A 17,536-nucleotide genomic window follows, 5' to 3' on the forward strand; every position below is an offset into this window, starting at 1 on the left:
AGGGGGGAAATATTAAGAACCCACCCCCCAATGGGTTGGGGGTGCATGGGGGGGGGGGGGGGGGGGGGAAGTATTCAAGGCTAGAAACCCTGAGCTGTGGTTTTATATTGGAGGGGGAGGGGGGAAATGGATCCCTAAATCCCCTTCAGTTCAATTCTGCCCCCTTTTTTGGGGGGGGGGGGGCTATTTGGTGGGGGGCACCCCCTCAATTCCAACCTCTTCCCCTCCCCCCCCATTTCACTGAGGGGCACCCCCTGAATTCCAACCCTTCCCCCTACTTTAATTCCATTCTCTGCCCCTTCTGGTGTCTGCCTGGGGGGAGGGGGGGGGACAGCCCTTAAATTCCCCCCTTTCCCCCCTTCCAGTTCCATCCCTGCCCCTTTTGGGGTCTGTCTGGGGGAAGGGGGGGGGGGGGCTGCACGCCCTAAATTTTCTACCCCCCTCACCCCCCTTCTTCAATCTCTGCCCCTTTTGGACTCCTCAGCCACGACCTCTTCCACACCACTGCCTGAAAATAGAGGGGAAGGGGGGCACAAAATCAGAGCGGGAGGGGGGGGGGGGGGGCAGAAGAAAGTGGAGAACCCCCCCTGGAGGGGAGGGGGGGTTGGTTTGGGGTTGGGTTCCATACCATCACCATCATCCAGGATCTCCTGCACATCCTCGTCATCATCCACAATCACCACGCTGTCTTCACCACTTTCACTTTGGGAAGGGGGGGGGGAGGGCACACAGTGTGAGTGCCCCTCTATTTCCACCCCCCCCCTCAGCCCCCCACCCCCAACACACCCCACAGCCCCCTCCCCAAATTTCTGACCTCTCAGGGGGGCCCTCAGCACCCTCTCCCAGCAGATAGAAGGGCAGCGGGTTCGGCCACAGCTCCTCCTTGATAATCTGGTATGGGGGGGGGGGGGAGGGGTCAGGGATACTGGGAGGCACTGGGGGGGGGGGCTGGGAGGATACTGGGATGGATTTTGGTGCTGGAGGGGTTGTTTGGAAGAGTTTGGGTGGGTATTGGGGGTGCTGGGGGGCACTGGGATGCACTTCATAGAGCATAGCATGAACTGGGATGGATACTGGGAGGCACTGGGGAAGGGAACTGGGGATACTGGGATGCTCGAGGGAGTACAGCATGTACTGGGATGGGTAATGGGAAGATACTGGGAGGCACTGGGGGTAGTACTGGGATGCTGGAGGGGATCTTTGAGTGGGTACCGGGTGGGCTTGGTGGCACTGAAAGGGGAACTGGGGATACTGGGATGCTCTTGAAAGAATATAGCATGTACTGGGAGGGGTAATGGGGGGATACTGGGAGGCACTGGGGGGATTTGGGTGCTGGAGGGGGTCTCTGGAGGTGTTTGGGTATTGGGTGAACTAGGGATACTGGGATGATCTTGAAGGAGTATAGGAAGCACTGGGCTGGATACTGGGATGGACACTGGGGGTGATTTGGGTGCTGGAGGGGGTCTTTTAGTGGGTACTGGGGGGTACTGGGAGGGGAATGGGAGATACTGGGATGCACTTCAGGGAATTCAGCATGTCGTGGGATGGGCACTGGGAGGCTCCAGAATGGGTACAGAGAGCACTGGAACGCCTTTGGGAGTAAAGTGGGTGTAGTGGGAGGTACTGGGAGGCCCCAGGACAGGTACTGGGAGCACTGGGACGCCCTTGAGGGTGTACTGGATGTACTGGGAGGCACCCGAAGTGCAATGGGGCACTGTGAGGGGTACTGGGATGTGCCTCGAGGAGGATACAGGACATACTGGGATGGATACTGGGAGGATACTGGGGCTCACCTCAGCCACGCGGTCCCCTGCAGGGAAGCTGTGGTCCCCAAACCACGTGAAAAAGCTGCGAGGACCGGGGGGGCCTTTTTGGGGGTGGCACCGGGGGTCCTGCCCCTGCCACCAGCGGATGGGGGTGGAGTGGGACACCAGGTGACCTGGGGGGTGGGGGGGGTCACCACTGGCTCCCCTAGCCCCATATCACCCCCACCCCAGCCCCATATCCATCCCCTTCAAGACCCTGCCTCCTCAGCCCACTATTACTTGCTGCCAGGACCCCCCAGCCCCATATCAGCACCCCAAGACTTCTTCAACCCCCCCAGCCCTCCATCTACCTCCCAGTCCCATATCATTCCCTGCCAGGACCCCCTTCTGGCCTCATATCAACCCCCGCCACGACCCCAAGGACACCCCCAGCCCCATACATCCCCACAGTTCCTCCCCCCTCCCCCTTAAGACCCTCTCCCCAGCCGCATACATCCTTCCTGAACCCCCTCTCCTCCCCCCCCCCCCAGCTCCATATCCCTCCCTCCAAGGACCCCCTCCCCCCCCGAGCCCCATACCCCTTTTTGCCCCCCACAAGGATCTCCCCCCAGCTCCAAGACCCCCCCCCAGCCACATACCCACCATGCCCCCCACAAGGACCCCCTCCCCCCCATCCCCCAGCCCCACACATCTCCCCAGGACCCCAGCCTCACACATACCCCCATGAACCACCAGCTCCATACATCACTCCTCCCTACCCCCATACATCCCTCCAGGACCCCCAACCCCAGCTGAGGACCCCCCCACCCCAGCTGAGGACCCCCACCAGAGGGGCCACGCACGAACTCCTTGGCCACGACCCGGTTCTGGAAATAGGGATTGATAGCAAAGAAGAAGCGGATCCTGCAGCCAGGCTGTGCCACTCCAAATTCCTCCACCTGCAGGAGGAAGCAGAGAGTTACCCCAACCATATTGGGGGGGCACAACCCCTTAACACCTCCCCTCCCCCCCCCAAAATAAAAGGAAATACCTGCAGGCTGGTCATGTAGCTCAAAGCATCCTCATCACGATCGCTGATCATGGCCGAGAGCTGGGGGTGGTTCAAGAACTAGCAAAAAAAAAATTAAGGAAAACGAACAGCCCCTCCCCCCTGCAAATTAAAAAGCAATTAAAGAGGCTTTCCCCCCTCCCCCCCCCAAGGATACGGCCGTGACCCAGAAGCCAGGGATGTGCTGGATGAGGCGGTTGCGGCGCTGCAGGTGCGGCCGTCGCCGCAGCCCGAATTTGGCCCGCAGGCGGCGGAAGGCTCGAGCTGCTTCCTCCTCCACCGCCTCCAGCTCCAGCTGCACGGCTTCCAGCGCCGCCAGGTAACGGCCCGGGCCTTCCTCCAGCTCTTCCTCCTCCTCCTCCTCCTCCTCTTCTTCTTCATCTTCACCCAAAGAGATCACGGCGCAGTCCTCCGGGCTGCCTCGTTTGGGTGCCAGGCCGCCCATCCCGGCTCTGCTTTGCTCTGAGGGGCTGACAGCGCCACTCTCCAGGATCCCATTGGGCTCAACGTTGTCCCCCGCCCCCCCTTTGGGCTCAGCGGTGGTCTCCAGCCCCCTCCCCCACTCAATGCTGCTCTCGAGGCCCCCATTTAGACTTCTCCTTTGCTCCGAGCACCCGGTACTAGCAGTTTCCAGGCTCTCCTTCCCCTCTCGACCCCTTTTTCCCCCCTCCCTTTCCCCAAGGAGCCAGGACTGACACTTTCTAGCCCCCCTTCATCTTCTGGTCCCGTTTTGCCCCCCCTTCCTTTCCCCAAGGGGCTCCCAGCAATGATTTCCAACCCCCCCTCAGACCCAGCAGTGCTCTCCAGATCCCCATTTCTTCTCCTCTCTTGCTCTGAGCACCCAATAGCGCTGGATTTCACCCCCCCCACACCCTCCAGTCCCCTTTTTCCCCCCCTCCCTTTCCCCAAGGGGCTCCCGGTGACGCCTTCCAGCCCCCCCACACCCTCTGGTCCCCTTTTTCCTACTCTCCCTTTTCCTAACAAACCGGGACTGACGCTTCCCAGCCCCTCGTCGTCCTCTGGTCCCCCTTTTCCCCCCTCCCTTTCCCAAAGTGGCTCCCGGCGATGCTTTCCAGCCCCCCCCCAAATCCAGCGGTACTCTCCAGACCCCCATTCCTACCCCTCCCAGGGGTCTCCAGCCCCCTTTTCTCCTCCGAACCCCTCTTCCTCCCCCTCTCTCGCCCCAAGGACACGGGAGCGAAGGCTTCCTTCCCCCCCTCGGCCTCTCCGGTGCTCTCCGTGCTCCCCGCAGCCTCCGGGCTCCCTAAAACGAGAAGACAACGTGGGTTCCAAAGCCCCCACCCCCTCCAGCCCCCCACTCCAGGCCCAGGCTCACCTCCGGGGCTCAACGCCTCCGCTCCAGGCTCAGCGGTGGGATCCAAGCGGCGGAGCTTAGCAGCGGGAGGCGGGGAGCGCTCCGCCCCGGCCCCGCTCATGGCGGGGGCCGGGGGGGGCTTCAGGACCCTTCCAGTCTCCGGTTGTTGCTGTCCGCGGTCGTAAAAGCGCCGCCAAGCGCGCCGCACACTTCCGGCCACGAGGAGGAGGTGCTTCCGCTGAGTCACGTGAGAAAAGCACCAACCAATCGCCGAACGGCTTTTTGGCGGGCACAAGATGACGGGAGCGTAGAAAGGAAGTCGGCGGTGCGCACGCAAAGCGCATGCGCCGCGTGGTGACGTCATCAAGCGCGACGCTCCCGCCCTCCCCCCCCCCCCCCCTCAGTCGGCGGCGGACCGTCGAAGGGAGCGGACGTGCGGCTCAGCTGTGCCGGGGTCAGGCCGCACCGCGGGGGTGCGGAGCATCGAAATCCCCCCCCCACCCCCTCCCTCGGCATCACTCTGGGTTGTGTTGAAAGGCTTAACAGCCCCCCACCCAAAATACCCCCCCCAAAAAGTAACTTTTAGAACCTAAAGACACCTCCCCCCCACCCCCCAAATAACGTCTAAAGCCTTGAGGACACCCCCTCCCCCCCAAAAAAAAGCTTTGAGGGTCTCCCCTCCCCCCCCAAACCCAGTTGCATCCAGGATCCTAAAGACCCCCCCCCCCCCAAATGAACTTTTAGGCCCTGAGCCCCCCCCCCCCTCCCCACATCCCCAAGTTGCATCATGGGGCCTATGGCCCCTTCCCCCCCCTCCCCCACCCCCAAGTTAACTTTAAGGTCTGAGGCCCCCAGTTAACATTTAGAGTGTCCCTCCCCCCCCCCAAAAGAAAAACGTTTTGTCTCCTGTGGGTCCCATGACCTTTGCAGGGGACCTTCCCCAGGGCAGGAAGCAGCTGCGACAGAGCCAAGAAAGAGGGGGAGGGGGGGGGCTGAAAACAGAGGGGGGGGGGGCCCAGCTATCACTCCCCCCCCCTTCCCCCCGCCTTTATCCCAAACGTCCCCCTCCCCCCCCAGAAAAACCCCATAAGGAATGAGGGGAGAGCGCGTTTCCACGGCTGTATCTACACCAGGTACACAAAATAGCAGCAAGAAGAGGAGGGAGGGCGTGGGGGGGGACCCCAAAATGGCAGTGTTCCTCCCCCCCCCCCTGTGAATGATTTGGGGCCTTCCACCAACCCCCCCCCCAATTATGAGAGATTTGGGGTGACCAATGAACCCCCCATTATGAATGGTTTAGGGTCTCCCATGCCCCCCCCCCTTAATGGTTTGTGGTTTTCCATGCCCTCCCCCATTATGAATGGTTTGGGGTCTCCCATGCCCCTGCCCCCCCCATTATGAATGATTTGGGGTCTCCCATGTCACCCCCCATTATGATTTGGCATTTTCTATGCCCCCCCCCCCTCAAACTATGAATGATTTGGGGTCTCCCATGCCCCCCTGTTATGAGATTTGGAGTTACCCATGCACCCCCCCAAATTATGAGCGATTCCATCCCCAATTTGGGGTGTCCTCGGCCATCCCAACCACAACATGCAGGGTGGGGTTGGGGGGGGGGGGGTCACGATAAATACGGGGTTCCCCCATGCCATGCCCATGCTCTGTGTGCATTCCGGGGTGGGGGGTCCACACTTCACATCCTCCCCCCTCCTCCACCCATTTGGGGTGTCCCCATACCTGGAATGGGGATGGAGGGGGGGGGGGGGGGGCGGGTGACCCTGCATCAATTTGGGGGGCTCCCCCCGTTTTGCTCCCCCCCCCCTCCCATTCACGTCAACCAGGTCAAGGCCAGGTAAATCCCCAAAGCCAACGCGGCCGTGGGCCCCCCCCCATCCCCACAAGCCACTGGCACCAGCACGGCCAAAGCCAACACAACCCCACAACGCCTCAAAGCCCCCCCCAAAGTGTCCCCCCCACCCCGTCCGGGGGGGGGTCGTGCGGGTACCACCAAAGCCCCCACCACCGGTCCCCCCCTCCCTCGTAATTCCGGGGGGCTCCGACGTCCTCCCCCCCCCCTTCGTGATGGAGAGCCATTTCGGCTGCGAGGGAGGTGTTGGGGCCTCGTTCGGGTAAGGGGGGGGCCCTGCAGGTTGGGGGGGGGGCTGTGTTGTCCCCTGGCCCCCCCCGGAGGCGGCGGAGGTGGGAAAGGTAAAGCTGCTCCAGCTCGCGGGCCACGGCCTCGTCCTCAGCGTTCTGCTAAAAGTGAAGGGGGGGGGGGGATGCAAAAAGTGAGGGGGGGGCTCAAAAAATCAGAGTGGGGAGACCTTAATGGTGGGGGGAGGAGTTAAGGATGAGAGGGGTCTCAAAAAGTGGGGGGGCGGGGGGGAGGGGTACTAAAGGGGTGGGCAGAAAGTTGGGTGGGGGGAGGATGACAGTTTGGGGGGGGGCTTGAAGGATCAGAGAGGTATCAAAAGGTGGGGGGGGTCCTAAAGGAGTGGGCAGAAGGCAGGGTGGGGGAGAGTGAAAGGGTTGGGGGGGGGTCCAATGGTGGTGGGGGGGGTTAAAGATCAGAGGGGTCTCAAAAGGTGGGGGGGCAGGGGGTCTTAAAGGGGTGGGCAGAAAGCTGGGGGGGGGGGGTGAAAAGCTGGGGGGGGTCCAATGTTTTAGGGGGGGGAGTTAACGATCAGAGGAGTCTCAATAGGTGGAGGGAGGGGTCCCAAATGTCAGGGGTGGGTGGAAAGTTGGGGGGGGGTTGAGTGAAAGGTTTGGGGGGGGCGCAACAGTGGGGGGGCTTGAAAGGTCAAGGGGAGGACAAAGGTGAGAAGGGACCCAAAGGCCGGGGGGGGGATCCCCAAATGACTGGGGGTGGGGACAAAAGGATAGGGGGCGGTCCCAGATGTTGGGGGGGTCCCAAAATATTTGGAGGAGGGGGGGGTGAAAGGATAGGGGGGTCCCAAAAGGTAATGGGGGGGTTACTTTTCAGGGGGGGGGACGACAATGACTCACCTGTGTTGGGGGCTGCTCTGCTTCCAGGGGGGGCGGTGATGGGACAGGTTTGGGGTCAGCGGGGTCAGGGTCTGGGGAGGGAAAAGGGGGGAGGGGGGGGGCAGAGGTGAGGTGCACCCCCCCCAACCCCCAAAATGGGGAGGGGGGGGGGCAGACCTCGAATGGGAAGGGTGAAAGCCCCCCGAAATTGGGGCAGGGGTTGAAATCACAAAATGGGGGGGGGGGGGAGAACTCAAAAGGGAGTGAATTTCAAATGGGGGGGGCGAACCCCCCCCCTCCAGACCCCAAACTGAGGGGGGGGGGGGCAGCACTTACCTGCGCTGCAGCAGAGGGGTGGGGGCTGCTCCTCCTCCGCCTCTCGTGGCCTTTTTTTTAAGAGGGGGGGGGGGGGGTACAGAATGGGGGGGGGTCACCGCCTGCAGCCAGGTGTCCTGGTGCCCCCTCCCTTCCCCCCCTCCCCCCCAGATTTTAATGGGGTTGGGGGGGGGCTCTTACCTGCCCTGCCCCGGCCTCATCCAGCTCTCGGGTTCCTGCCCCCCCCCCGGACCCCCCCTTAACCCCTCGCAACCCCCCCTTTCCCCACTGGGTCCCAACCCCGGGGGGGGGCCCCCAAAGCCCCGGGGGGGTCCAGGTGGGTATTGCCGGAGGCTGGCGAGGGGCAGCCCCAAAGCGTCGGCAAACAGAACCCGGCGAGACCCCCCCCCGGGGGGGGGCACGGTGGGGTCCGGACCCCCCCCTTCAACCCAAACACCACCCCCCGGGAGCCAGGGGGTCCCCCCGGGGAGCCAGACCTCGGGGGGGGACTCAGGAAGGAGCCAGGCCCCCGGGGGGGGGTTGGGAGGGTCGAGGGGGGGGTCTAGGGGTGGGGGGAGCGGGGGGGTGGGTTGAGAAGGGCCCCCCCGGCGCGGGGCATGCCGGGAGTCCGGCCAAGGGGCGGAGGCGGGTGGCCGCGCCATGGCGGCCGGGGGCGGGGCCGGGGCGGGGGTAAGTGGGAGGGGAGGGGCCCGATTGGCTGCGCAGGCGGAGGGGGCGGGGTTATAAGGACAGGGCGGGGGTTGGCGCGACAGGGGCGTGGTTATCGGAAGGAAGGGCGTGGCCTGATTGGCCCTTCCTGGCGAAGGGGGTGGGGCTACATGGAAAGGGGGCGTGGTTGCAGGCGGAGGGGGCGGGGTTAGAGGCAGAGGGGCGGGGCTTTGAGGTCCCTCCTTCAGTACCATGTGAGTGGGGGGACAGCCTGGAGGATTAGGTTCTTTTGGGGGGGGGAGTTGTGTGGGAGTGGTCAAATAGCCGCCCCCCCCCAAAATGTCAGCATCCGTTGGGGTGAAGCAGGGACCCCAAATTCCTCAGGAGATGATTTGGTTGGAGTGTGTGTGGGGGGGTAAAATAGGTTCTATCTGCAGTGTCTACACCCATGCACTGAGTATTTTGTTGGGGAGGGGAAAAGGTGAAAGAAGGCCCCCCCCCAAACCAAAGTGTTTGGGTTCCTTATGAGAGTGAAGTGTCATTGTTTTTGGGGTGGTGCAGAGGGGTCAAGCTGTGCCCCCTCCCTCCCCACAGCTGTTGATCCTCTGAAGGTTTGGGGTGGGGGGGGGTGGAGGGTAGGGGAGGGGGGGAAGTGCTTATGGGGTGAAGCTTTGCCTCGCCCCCCCCCCGCCAAAAAAAAAGGAAAAAAAAAAAAAGAATTCAGAAGTGAAAGTCTGTGTGGTGCTGGTTCTCCACACACACACACACACCCCATGGGGAAGGGGTGGAGGATTGTTTGGGGGGGGGGGGGAGGGAGGCAGGACCCCCCCCCCCCCATCCCTCTCCCCAGGAGGAGGTTCTCTGACATCACCTGGGGGGGGGGGAGGTGAAGACACCCCATAAATAGTGGGGTGCCAGTGGGGCCAGTGCGTGGGGCGCTGCTGGTGAGTGGGGTTGGGGGGGGGTCTGCACCCCTTATTATGGGGTGGGGGCTTGGTGGGCCCCCCCTCCCCTCGGTTTCCTGCATCTCTCAGAGCAGTTTCAGCTCTGAGCTGGGAAAGTCCCAATGTGTGAATTGGAGGGGGAGGGGGAGGGGGAGAACCACCCCCAAACAACAACCCCCCCCCCCCCATCCCTGAAACTGAGGGGGGGGTGGTGAGAAGGCAGGGGGGTCTTGAATGAGGGCACAGCTTTGGGGCAAAAAGCGGCGAATTTGGGTCAAGAAAGGGCTGAAATCAGCATTGAACACAAAAGTGACGTTTTGGGGCGAAAAAGGTCAAAAGAGGGGCCTGGAGGAGGGGAAAAACAATGAATTTTGGGGGTTTAATGGTTTCGGAGCACTTTGGGGGAATTTGGAGCGTTTTAGCGTTTTCGGTGATTTTTTTTTACCCTTTTTTTTGGGGCCGTTTCGTGGCATTTTGGTGTGTTTGAGGCCCTTTTAGTTTAGATTTTTTTTTTTTTTTTCCGATGCGTTGCATTTTTGGGGCGTTTTCCGGAGATTTCGGTGTCAGAATGCGGGAAATGGGGTGGGGACATTTTGGTGCATCTGAGCAGCCATTTTGGGGCATTTATCTCCATTTTGGGGCCATTTCGCTCCATTTTTTGGGTCATTTATCTCCATTTTGGGGTATTTCTCACAATTTTGGGGCCATTTATCTCCATTTTGGGGCATTTATATCCATCTTGGAGCCATTTTGCTCCATTTGGGGCTATTTCTCTCCATTTTGAGCCATTTCTCTCCATTTTGGGGGCATTTCTCTCCGTTTTGAGCCATTTCCCTTCATTTTGGGTCATTTCTCTTTCTTTGGGAGCGTTTCTCTCAATTTTGGTGAATTTTGCTCTATTTCCAGCCATTTCTCTCCGTTTTGGGGCAGATCTCCCCGTTTTGGAGCTATTTCATTTCAGTTTGGGCCATTTCTCACCGTTTTTGGTGTTGTTTCTCCCCGTTTTGGCATATTTTTCTCTATTTTGGGACATCTCTCTCAATTTTTGGCCATTTCTCTCTATTTTGGGGTCATTTCTTACCATTTTGGGGCAGATCTCTCCATTTGGAGTCATTTCTTTCCACTTCGGGCCGTTCTTCCCAATTTGGGGTCATTTTTCTCCAGTTTGGGGCCATTTTTTTCCCATTTCTGGCCATTTCTCTCCATTTTGGGGTCATTTCTCTCCATTTTGGGGCATTTCTCTCTGTGTGGACACATTTCTATCACTTTTTGGACTGTTTCACTCAGTTTTGGGGCATTTCCCTCAATTTTCAGCCATTTCTCAGTTTGGGGGCATTCCTCTCTATTTTGAGGTGTTTTCTCTCCATTTTGGGCCATTCCTCTCCATTTTTGGGGCCATTTCTTGGCTTTTCAGAGCATCTCTTTGCAGCCCTTTCAGGACGCTCACATTCACCCATTTTAGGGCGTTTCTCCACGTTTTGAGCATTCTCTCATCATTCCATTTTGGGTTGTAGGTACCCCAAAATCGGTTTAGAGCTCTCCCTACCCAACGATTTTGTGCCATTTCTTTGCATTCTGGGCAAATTTTCACCCACCAATTCGGGCTTATTTTCATTCATCCCTTTCCACACATTTGGGGACATTTCTCCGCCTCTGGAAGTGCTTATTTTGAACCAGATCTTCATTATTCCCCCCCCATTTTGGTACACCGGGGGCTCTGGGTCTGGGGGCCCCCCCAACACCCCCCCTCCACCCCCCCGCATGACTCAGGGCTGTGGTTTCCCGTCTATAAAATCGGGGGTGGAGGCACCCGGTGTCACCCAAAGCCATGGCGGGTGCCCGGGACCCGTGAGCGGGGGCACTGGGAGCACTGGGATGGGACTGGGGGGGTTACTGGGAGCACTCGATGGGGTTAAATGGGACTGGGGGGGCAGTAGGTTGGGGCTGAATGGGATTGGGGGGCACTGGGAGAGACTGGGAGGGGAACTGGGAGCACTGGGATGGGACTGAGAGGCACTGGGGGGCACTGAGGTGAAGCTAATTGGGACTGGGGAGCAATGGGGGGGGTAACTGGGGGCTCTGGGATGGGGCTGAATGGGACTGGGATGCACTGGGATGGGGTTGAATGGGACTGGGATGTACTGGTGGGCACTGGGATGGGGCTGAATGGGACTGGGATGCACTGGGATGGGGCTGAATGGGACTGGGATGCGCTGGTGGGCACTGGGATGGGGTTGAATGGGACTGGGATGCACTGGGATGGGGCTGAATGGGACTGGGATGCACTGGTGGGCACTGGGATGGGGTTGAATGGGACCGGGATGGGGCTGAATGGGACTGGGATGCACTGGGGGGGCCCTGGGATGGGGCTGAATGGGATTGGGATGCACTGGGATGGGGCTGAATGGGACTGGGATGCACTGGGGGGGCTCTGGGATGGGGCTGAATGGGACTGGGATGCACTGGGATGGGGCTGAATGGGACTGGGATGGGGTTGAACGGGACTGGGATGCACTGGGATGGAGCTGAATGGGACTGGGATGCACTGGGATGGGGCTGAATGGGACTGGGATGCACTGGGGGGGCTGAATGGGGCGCTGGGGGGGGGTCACCACCCACACGCATGGACCAGGACTTGCCATGACGCACGGCTCACGTCATATGGGGAGGGGGGGGCAATTTCACCCCATTTTTCCCCTTCTCACCCCATTTTCTCTGCTCCCTTCCCCTTCCTCCCACCCCCCCCCCAAAAAAAGGCTCCGCCGCCCCCCCCGCCCCCCCCAGGACCGCCCCACAGTGCTGACCCACGGCGAGGGGCTCCCCCGGCGCACGCAGGTAAGGAAGGTTTCATATCCTTTCTGTGTGTGGGGGGGGGGGTCCCCAAATTTGGGGTCCATCCCCTGTGACCCCCCCCCCCCCACCCCCTTTTTTCCAAAAGGTGCCCACCGAAGGGGCTTTGTGCCCCCCCCTCCTGCACGTCCACCACCCCGGAGTGCTGGTGATGAGGACGCGGCTCCCCCCCCCACATGGTAACCCCTCTCCCCCCCCCCAATTTACACACCTAAATGAAACAGGGGGTCCCCCATCTCCCCCCCCCCGCATAAAAATTCTCTTTCAGGTCTCCCCAACTTCGAATGGAGCTCCAAAGACCCCCCAGGACGTGAGCGGGCCCCTTCCCCCCCCCCTGCAGGGAGCGATCCCCCCCCCAGCGCTGCCCCACAGCCCCCCAGGTGAGGGATAAGCAGATCCCATACTGGGGTTTGGGGGGGGGGGGGGGGCACAGACGTTGATATTTAGGGTCGCCCCCCCTCCATCTACCCCCCATTCCAGACCCCCTCGCTGTGACCTGGGGGAGGTGGCGCAGTGCCTGCGGCAACTGGAGCGCATCCAGGAGCTGGAGCAGCAGGTGATCCCGACCCTAAATCCTAAATCCAACCCCAAACCTCACCCTAGCCCTAAACCTGACCCTAAATCCAACCCTAAACCCGACCCTAAATTGTAAATACAACCCTAAACCTGACCTCAAATCCTAAATCCAACCCTAAACCTGATCCTAAATCCTAAACCTGACCCTAAATCCAACCCTAAACCTTGCCCCAACACTAAACCTGATCTTAAATCGTAAATACAACCATAAACCTGACCCCAACCCTAAACCCGACCCTAAATCCTAAATCCAACCCTAAACCTGACCCCAACCCTAAACCCGACTCTAAATCGTAAATACAACCCTAAACCTGACCTCAAATCCTTAATCCAACCCTAAACCTGACTCCAACCCTAAACCTGACCCTAAATCCAACCCTAAACCTTGCCCCAACACTAAACCTGATCCTAAATCGTAAATATAACCATAAACGTGACCCTAAATCCTAATTCCAACCCTAAACCTCACCCTAGCCCTAAACCTGACCCTAAATCCTAAATCCAACCCTAAACCTGACCCCAACCCTAAACCCGACCCTAAATCGTAAATACAACCCTAAACCCGACCCTAAATCCTAAATCCAACCCTAAACCTGACTCCAACCCTAAACCTGACCCTAAATCCAACCCTAAACCTTGCCCCAACACTAAACCTGATCCTAAATCGTAAATACAACCATAAACCTGACCCTAAATCCCAATTCCAACCCTAAACCTCACCCTAGCCCTAAACCTGACCCTAAATCCTAAATCCAACCCTAAACCTGACCCCAACCCTAAACCCAACCCTAAATCGTAAATACAACCCTAAACCTGACCTCAAATCCTTAATCCAACCCTAAACCTGACTCCAACCCTAAACCTGACCCTAAATCCAACCCTAAACCTTGCCCCAACACTAAACCTGATCCTAAATCGTAAATACAACCATAAACCTGACCCTAAATCCTAAATCCAACCCTAAACCTGACCCCAACCCTAAACCCGACCCTAAATCCTAAATCCAACCCTAAACCTCAACCCTAAATCCTAAACCCACATCCTAACCCCAAATCCCAACCCTAAACCCTCAACATTAACTCTAAATTCCAACCCTAAAACCCAGCCCTTAATCCAACCCTAACCCCAACCCTAACCCCCCCGTACCCATACACCCTATGACCCCCCCAGCACTTAAAATGAGACCACCAGCCCCCCCACCCTAATAAAACCCCATATTTTTTGCCCCCTCCCCAAGTTGGCCCGAGAGCGGCACCGCTTGGGGTTACTGCAGGCACAGCTCATCCGGAGGGCCCCCCCCAGTACGGTAAGGAGGAGGAGGGGGGGGGCACCCCAAAATAGGGACCCCCCAAAGCCCCCCCCCCCCCCTCCCCATCCCCTCACCGGTGCGTTTGTGCCCCCACCCTACAAGGCCCCCCCAGGGAAAAGCCAAGCCTCCATATGGGGTGAAGACCCTGAGGCCCCCCTGCCCCCCCCCCGGAGCACCTTTGGGATCACGGTGGGATCTGCCCAGGTAAGATGGCAACAGGATTGTGGGGTTTTTTTCTGGGGGGGGGGGTCCCCAAAATGCAGGAGGGGGGGTCAATTCTGATCGACACCCCCTCCTCACCCCCCCAAAAAAGATATGGAGTACTATCGGCTCAGCACCGCCCGCCCCCCCTATACCTACGCCATGCTCATTCGTTGGGTGAGTGACCCCCCCAAATCCCATATTGCCCCCCCAAATCCCGCACTACCCCCCCCACGTCTCTTATAGCCCCCACCCCAAACCCTTTACAAACCCCTCAATCCCCTATAGCCGCCCCCAAATCCCTTACAACCCCCCCAAGCCATCCCCCCCCACCTCATAACCCCCACCCCGAGTCCCCAAACCCCACAATTTATCTTCAAAAATCCCACATCCCTCCCCCCCCGACCCTCTTGAAGTGTCCCCAACGTCCCCAAATTGTCCCAAACCCCCTCCTGCCCCCCCAGCCCCTCCTCAAATATCCCCAACCCCCAAAATTGTCCCCAAACCCCCCTCTGTGCCCCCCCTGTCCCTCTTGAATTGTCCCCAAATCCCCTCTGTGCCCCCCAGACCCTCCTCAAATGTCCCCAAGCCCCCCAAATTGTCCCCAAAATCCCTCTGTGCCTCCCCAGCCTCTCCTCAAATGTCCCCAACCTCCCAAGTTGTCCCCAAAACCCCTCTGTACCCCCTAAGACCCTCCTCAAATGTCTCCAACCCCCCAAATTGTCCTCCAACCCCCTCTGTGCCCCCCCGTCCCTCTTGAATTGTCCCCAAACCCCCTCTGTGCCCCCCCTGTCCCTCTTGAATTGTCCCCAAATCCCCTCTGTGCCCCCCCAGACCCTCCTCAAATGTCTCCAACCTCCCAAATTGTCCCCAAAATCCCTCTGTGCCCCCCCAGCCTCTCCTCAAATGTCCCCAACCTCCCAAGTTGTCCCCAAAACCCCTCTGTACCCCCTAAGACCCTCCTCAAATGTCTCCAACCCCCAAAATTGTCCTCCAACCCCCTCTGTGCCCCCCCTGTCCCTCCCAAATTGTCCCCAAATCCCCTCTGTGCCCCCCCAGACCCTCCTCAAATGTCCCCAAGCCCCCCAAATTGTCCCCAAAATCCCTCTGTGCCCCCCAGCCTCTCCTCAAACATCCCCAACCCCCCAAATTGTCCCCAAACCCCCTCTATGCCCCCCCAGTCCCTCTTGAAATGTCCCCAAATCCCCTCTGTGCCCCCCCAGACCCTCCTCAAATGTCCCCAAACCCCCTTTGTGCCCCCCCCAGACCCTCCTCAAATGTCCCCAAACCCCCTTTGTGCCCCCCCAAGACCCTCCTCAAATGTCTCCAACCTCCCAAATTGTCCCCAAAATCCCTCCGTGCCCCCCCAGATCCTCCTCAATTGTCCCCAAACCCCCTCTGTGCCCCCCCCAAGACCCTCCTCAAATGTCCCCAAAATCCCTCTGTGCCCCCCTCAGACCCTCCTCAAATGTCCCCAACCCCCCAAATTGTCCCCAAACCCCTCTGTCGTCCCCCCCCCCCCAGGCCATCCTGGAGTCCCCACAGCGGCAGCGCACCCTGGGGGAGATCTACCATTGGTTCAGCCGCATGTTTGGCTACTTCCGCCACAACACCGCCACGTGGAAGGTGGGGACCCCCCCCCCAGCATCCCAAAAACACCCGCCCCCCCCCTCAAGAGAAGGGACCCCAATAACCCCCCCCCCTCCCACCCCAAATCTGTCATTTCAAAGAGCTTTGAGACCCAAATCCTATACAGGAGATTGAGGGGGGGTGGGTAAGACCCTAAAATCTCCTCTTATGGTCCCTGTCCCCCCCCCCTTCCCAACCCCATAACACCACCATAGGGAATGGGGGGGGGACCCCAATAATCCCCCTCCCATAGCTTCCCCCCCCCCAAAAAAAACAACCTTGCCACCTCCAAGAGATGGGACCCCCGAAGGGGAGACCAGGAACCCCCCCCCCCCCCATACCAATAGGGAAGGTGGGACCCTCAAACCTCTTCTTGGGATGGGAATATCCCCCCCCCCCAAAAAAAAAAAACACTTTGGAAAGGGGGGGGACCCCAATACCATCCCTCCCCCCCCCTCAGAAAAAAGCTCTTCAAAATGGGACACCAGAACCCCCCCCCCCAGGATCTCCCCCAGTGACCACCAAACACACCCCAAAGCAGCCTTGGGGGTGGGAGACCCCAACCCATTATTTTTTTGGGGGTGCCCCCCCCACACCCCACAGAATGCAGTCCGCCACAACCTGAGCCTGCACAAATGCTTCGTGAGGGTGGAGAACGTCCGTGGGGCTGTATGGACTGTGGATGAGGCTGAATTCCGGCGCAAGAGGGGACAACGCTACCCCAGGTAACCCCAAATACCCCCCCCACCCCAAAAATCCCCCCTAGCACCCCAAAAATCCCCCCAAAATAATGGGGGGTTCCTCAGCGCCCCCGAATCCCATCCTTAAACCCCACAATTTGCCCATATGGTCTGTGACATCGAGTGCTTCCTGCCACCCAACCCCACCCCTCCAGCACCCCATGCCCCCCCAGGATCCCCAAATTCACCCCCAGCCCCCCAACCTCCCCCCCCCCCCCAAAATAATGGGGGGTTTCTCAGTGCCTCCAATCCCACCCTTAAACCCCACCATTCACCCACAGGGACTGCGACCTCAAGTGCTTTCTGTCCCCCAAATCACCCCCATTTCTTCCCTATCACCCCAGAATTCCCCCCCCAGCACCCCAAATCCCCCCCCAGCACCCCAAATCACCCCCCAAAAATACTGGGGGTTTCTCAGTGCCCCCAGTCCCACCCTTAAACCCCACCCTTCACCCACAGGGACTCCGACCTCAAGTGCTTTCTGCCCCCCATATCACCCCCAGAACCCCAAAGTTCCTCCCAATACCCCAAAAATCATTCCCAGAACCCCATATCCCCCCCCAGCACCCCAAATCCCCCCCAGAACAATGGGGGTTCCTCAATGCCCCCCAATCCCACCCTCAAACCCCACCATTCACCCACAGGGACTGCGACCTCAAGTGCTTCCTGCTCCCCGTATCACCCCCAGAACCCCAAAGTTCCTCCCAACACCCCAAAAATTACTCCCAGAACCCCATATCCCCCCCCCAGCACCCCAAATCCCCCCCAAAACAATGGGGGTTCCTCAGTGCCCCCCAATCCCACCCTCAAACCCCACCATTCACCCACAGGGACTGCGACCTCAAGTGCTTCCTGCTCCCCGTATCACCCCCAGAACCCCAAAGTTCCTCCCAACACCCCAAAAATCACTCCCAGAACCCCATATCCCCCCCCCCAGCACCCCAAATCCCCCCCCAAAACAATGGGGGTTCCTCAGTGCCCCCCAATCCCACCCTCAAACCCCACCATTCACCCACAGGGACTGCGACCTCAAGTGCTTCCTGCCCCCACGGAGCTGAGAGGACCCCAAAACCACAAAGTGGGGGGAGGGGGGGCTGTCGGGGAGGGGGCAGAGGTTATCCCCAACTCCACAGCATTGGGGGGGGTCCCCCCCTTCCCTCTCCCCCCACCCCCAATTAGAACACAAAAC

General features: G+C 59.7%; 2 protein-coding genes and 1 pseudogene across 3 annotated transcripts; 1 reads left to right on the plus strand and 2 right to left on the minus strand.

The window, feature by feature from the left end:
* Positions 1–404: 404 nt before the first annotated feature.
* On the minus strand, positions 405–4,548 carry TSPYL2 (TSPY like 2). Its single transcript, XM_090126507.1, has 8 exons — positions 4,151–4,548; positions 2,972–4,078; positions 2,797–2,874; positions 2,593–2,704; positions 1,794–1,939; positions 815–891; positions 629–702; positions 405–508 (listed from the first exon to the last, which is right to left on the minus strand). The coding sequence occupies exons 2-8, from the start codon at positions 3,257–3,259 to the stop codon at positions 456–458; spliced, it is 828 nt and encodes a 275-aa protein (XP_089982633.1). The 5' UTR covers positions 3,260–4,078; positions 4,151–4,548; the 3' UTR covers positions 405–455.
* LOC149914674 (forkhead box protein P3-like) lies at positions 3,880–17,454 on the plus strand. The gene is given in 16 exon segments (XM_090126480.1): positions 3,880–3,909; positions 4,067–4,185; positions 4,318–4,376; positions 4,469–4,602; positions 5,207–5,262; positions 11,799–11,877; positions 11,981–12,071; positions 12,161–12,272; positions 12,373–12,448; positions 13,706–13,774; positions 13,880–13,940; positions 13,943–13,981; positions 14,091–14,155; positions 15,503–15,604; positions 16,211–16,332; positions 17,366–17,454. Coding segments are annotated over 16 exon segments (1,254 nt in total). The 3' UTR covers positions 17,406–17,454.
* On the minus strand, positions 5,174–8,091 carry LOC149914675 (uncharacterized; annotated as a pseudogene). Its single transcript, XR_016460348.1, has 4 exons — positions 7,631–8,091; positions 7,451–7,500; positions 7,136–7,206; positions 5,174–6,385 (listed from the first exon to the last, which is right to left on the minus strand). The product of XR_016460348.1 is annotated as an uncharacterized LOC149914675 (transcript).
* Positions 17,455–17,536: the final 82 nt, after the last annotated feature.

This window comes from Phasianus colchicus, chromosome 29 (assembly GCF_987193195.1).
Source record: "Phasianus colchicus chromosome 29, bPhaCol1.hap1.1, whole genome shotgun sequence".
NCBI lineage: Eukaryota > Metazoa > Chordata > Aves > Galliformes > Phasianidae > Phasianus > Phasianus colchicus.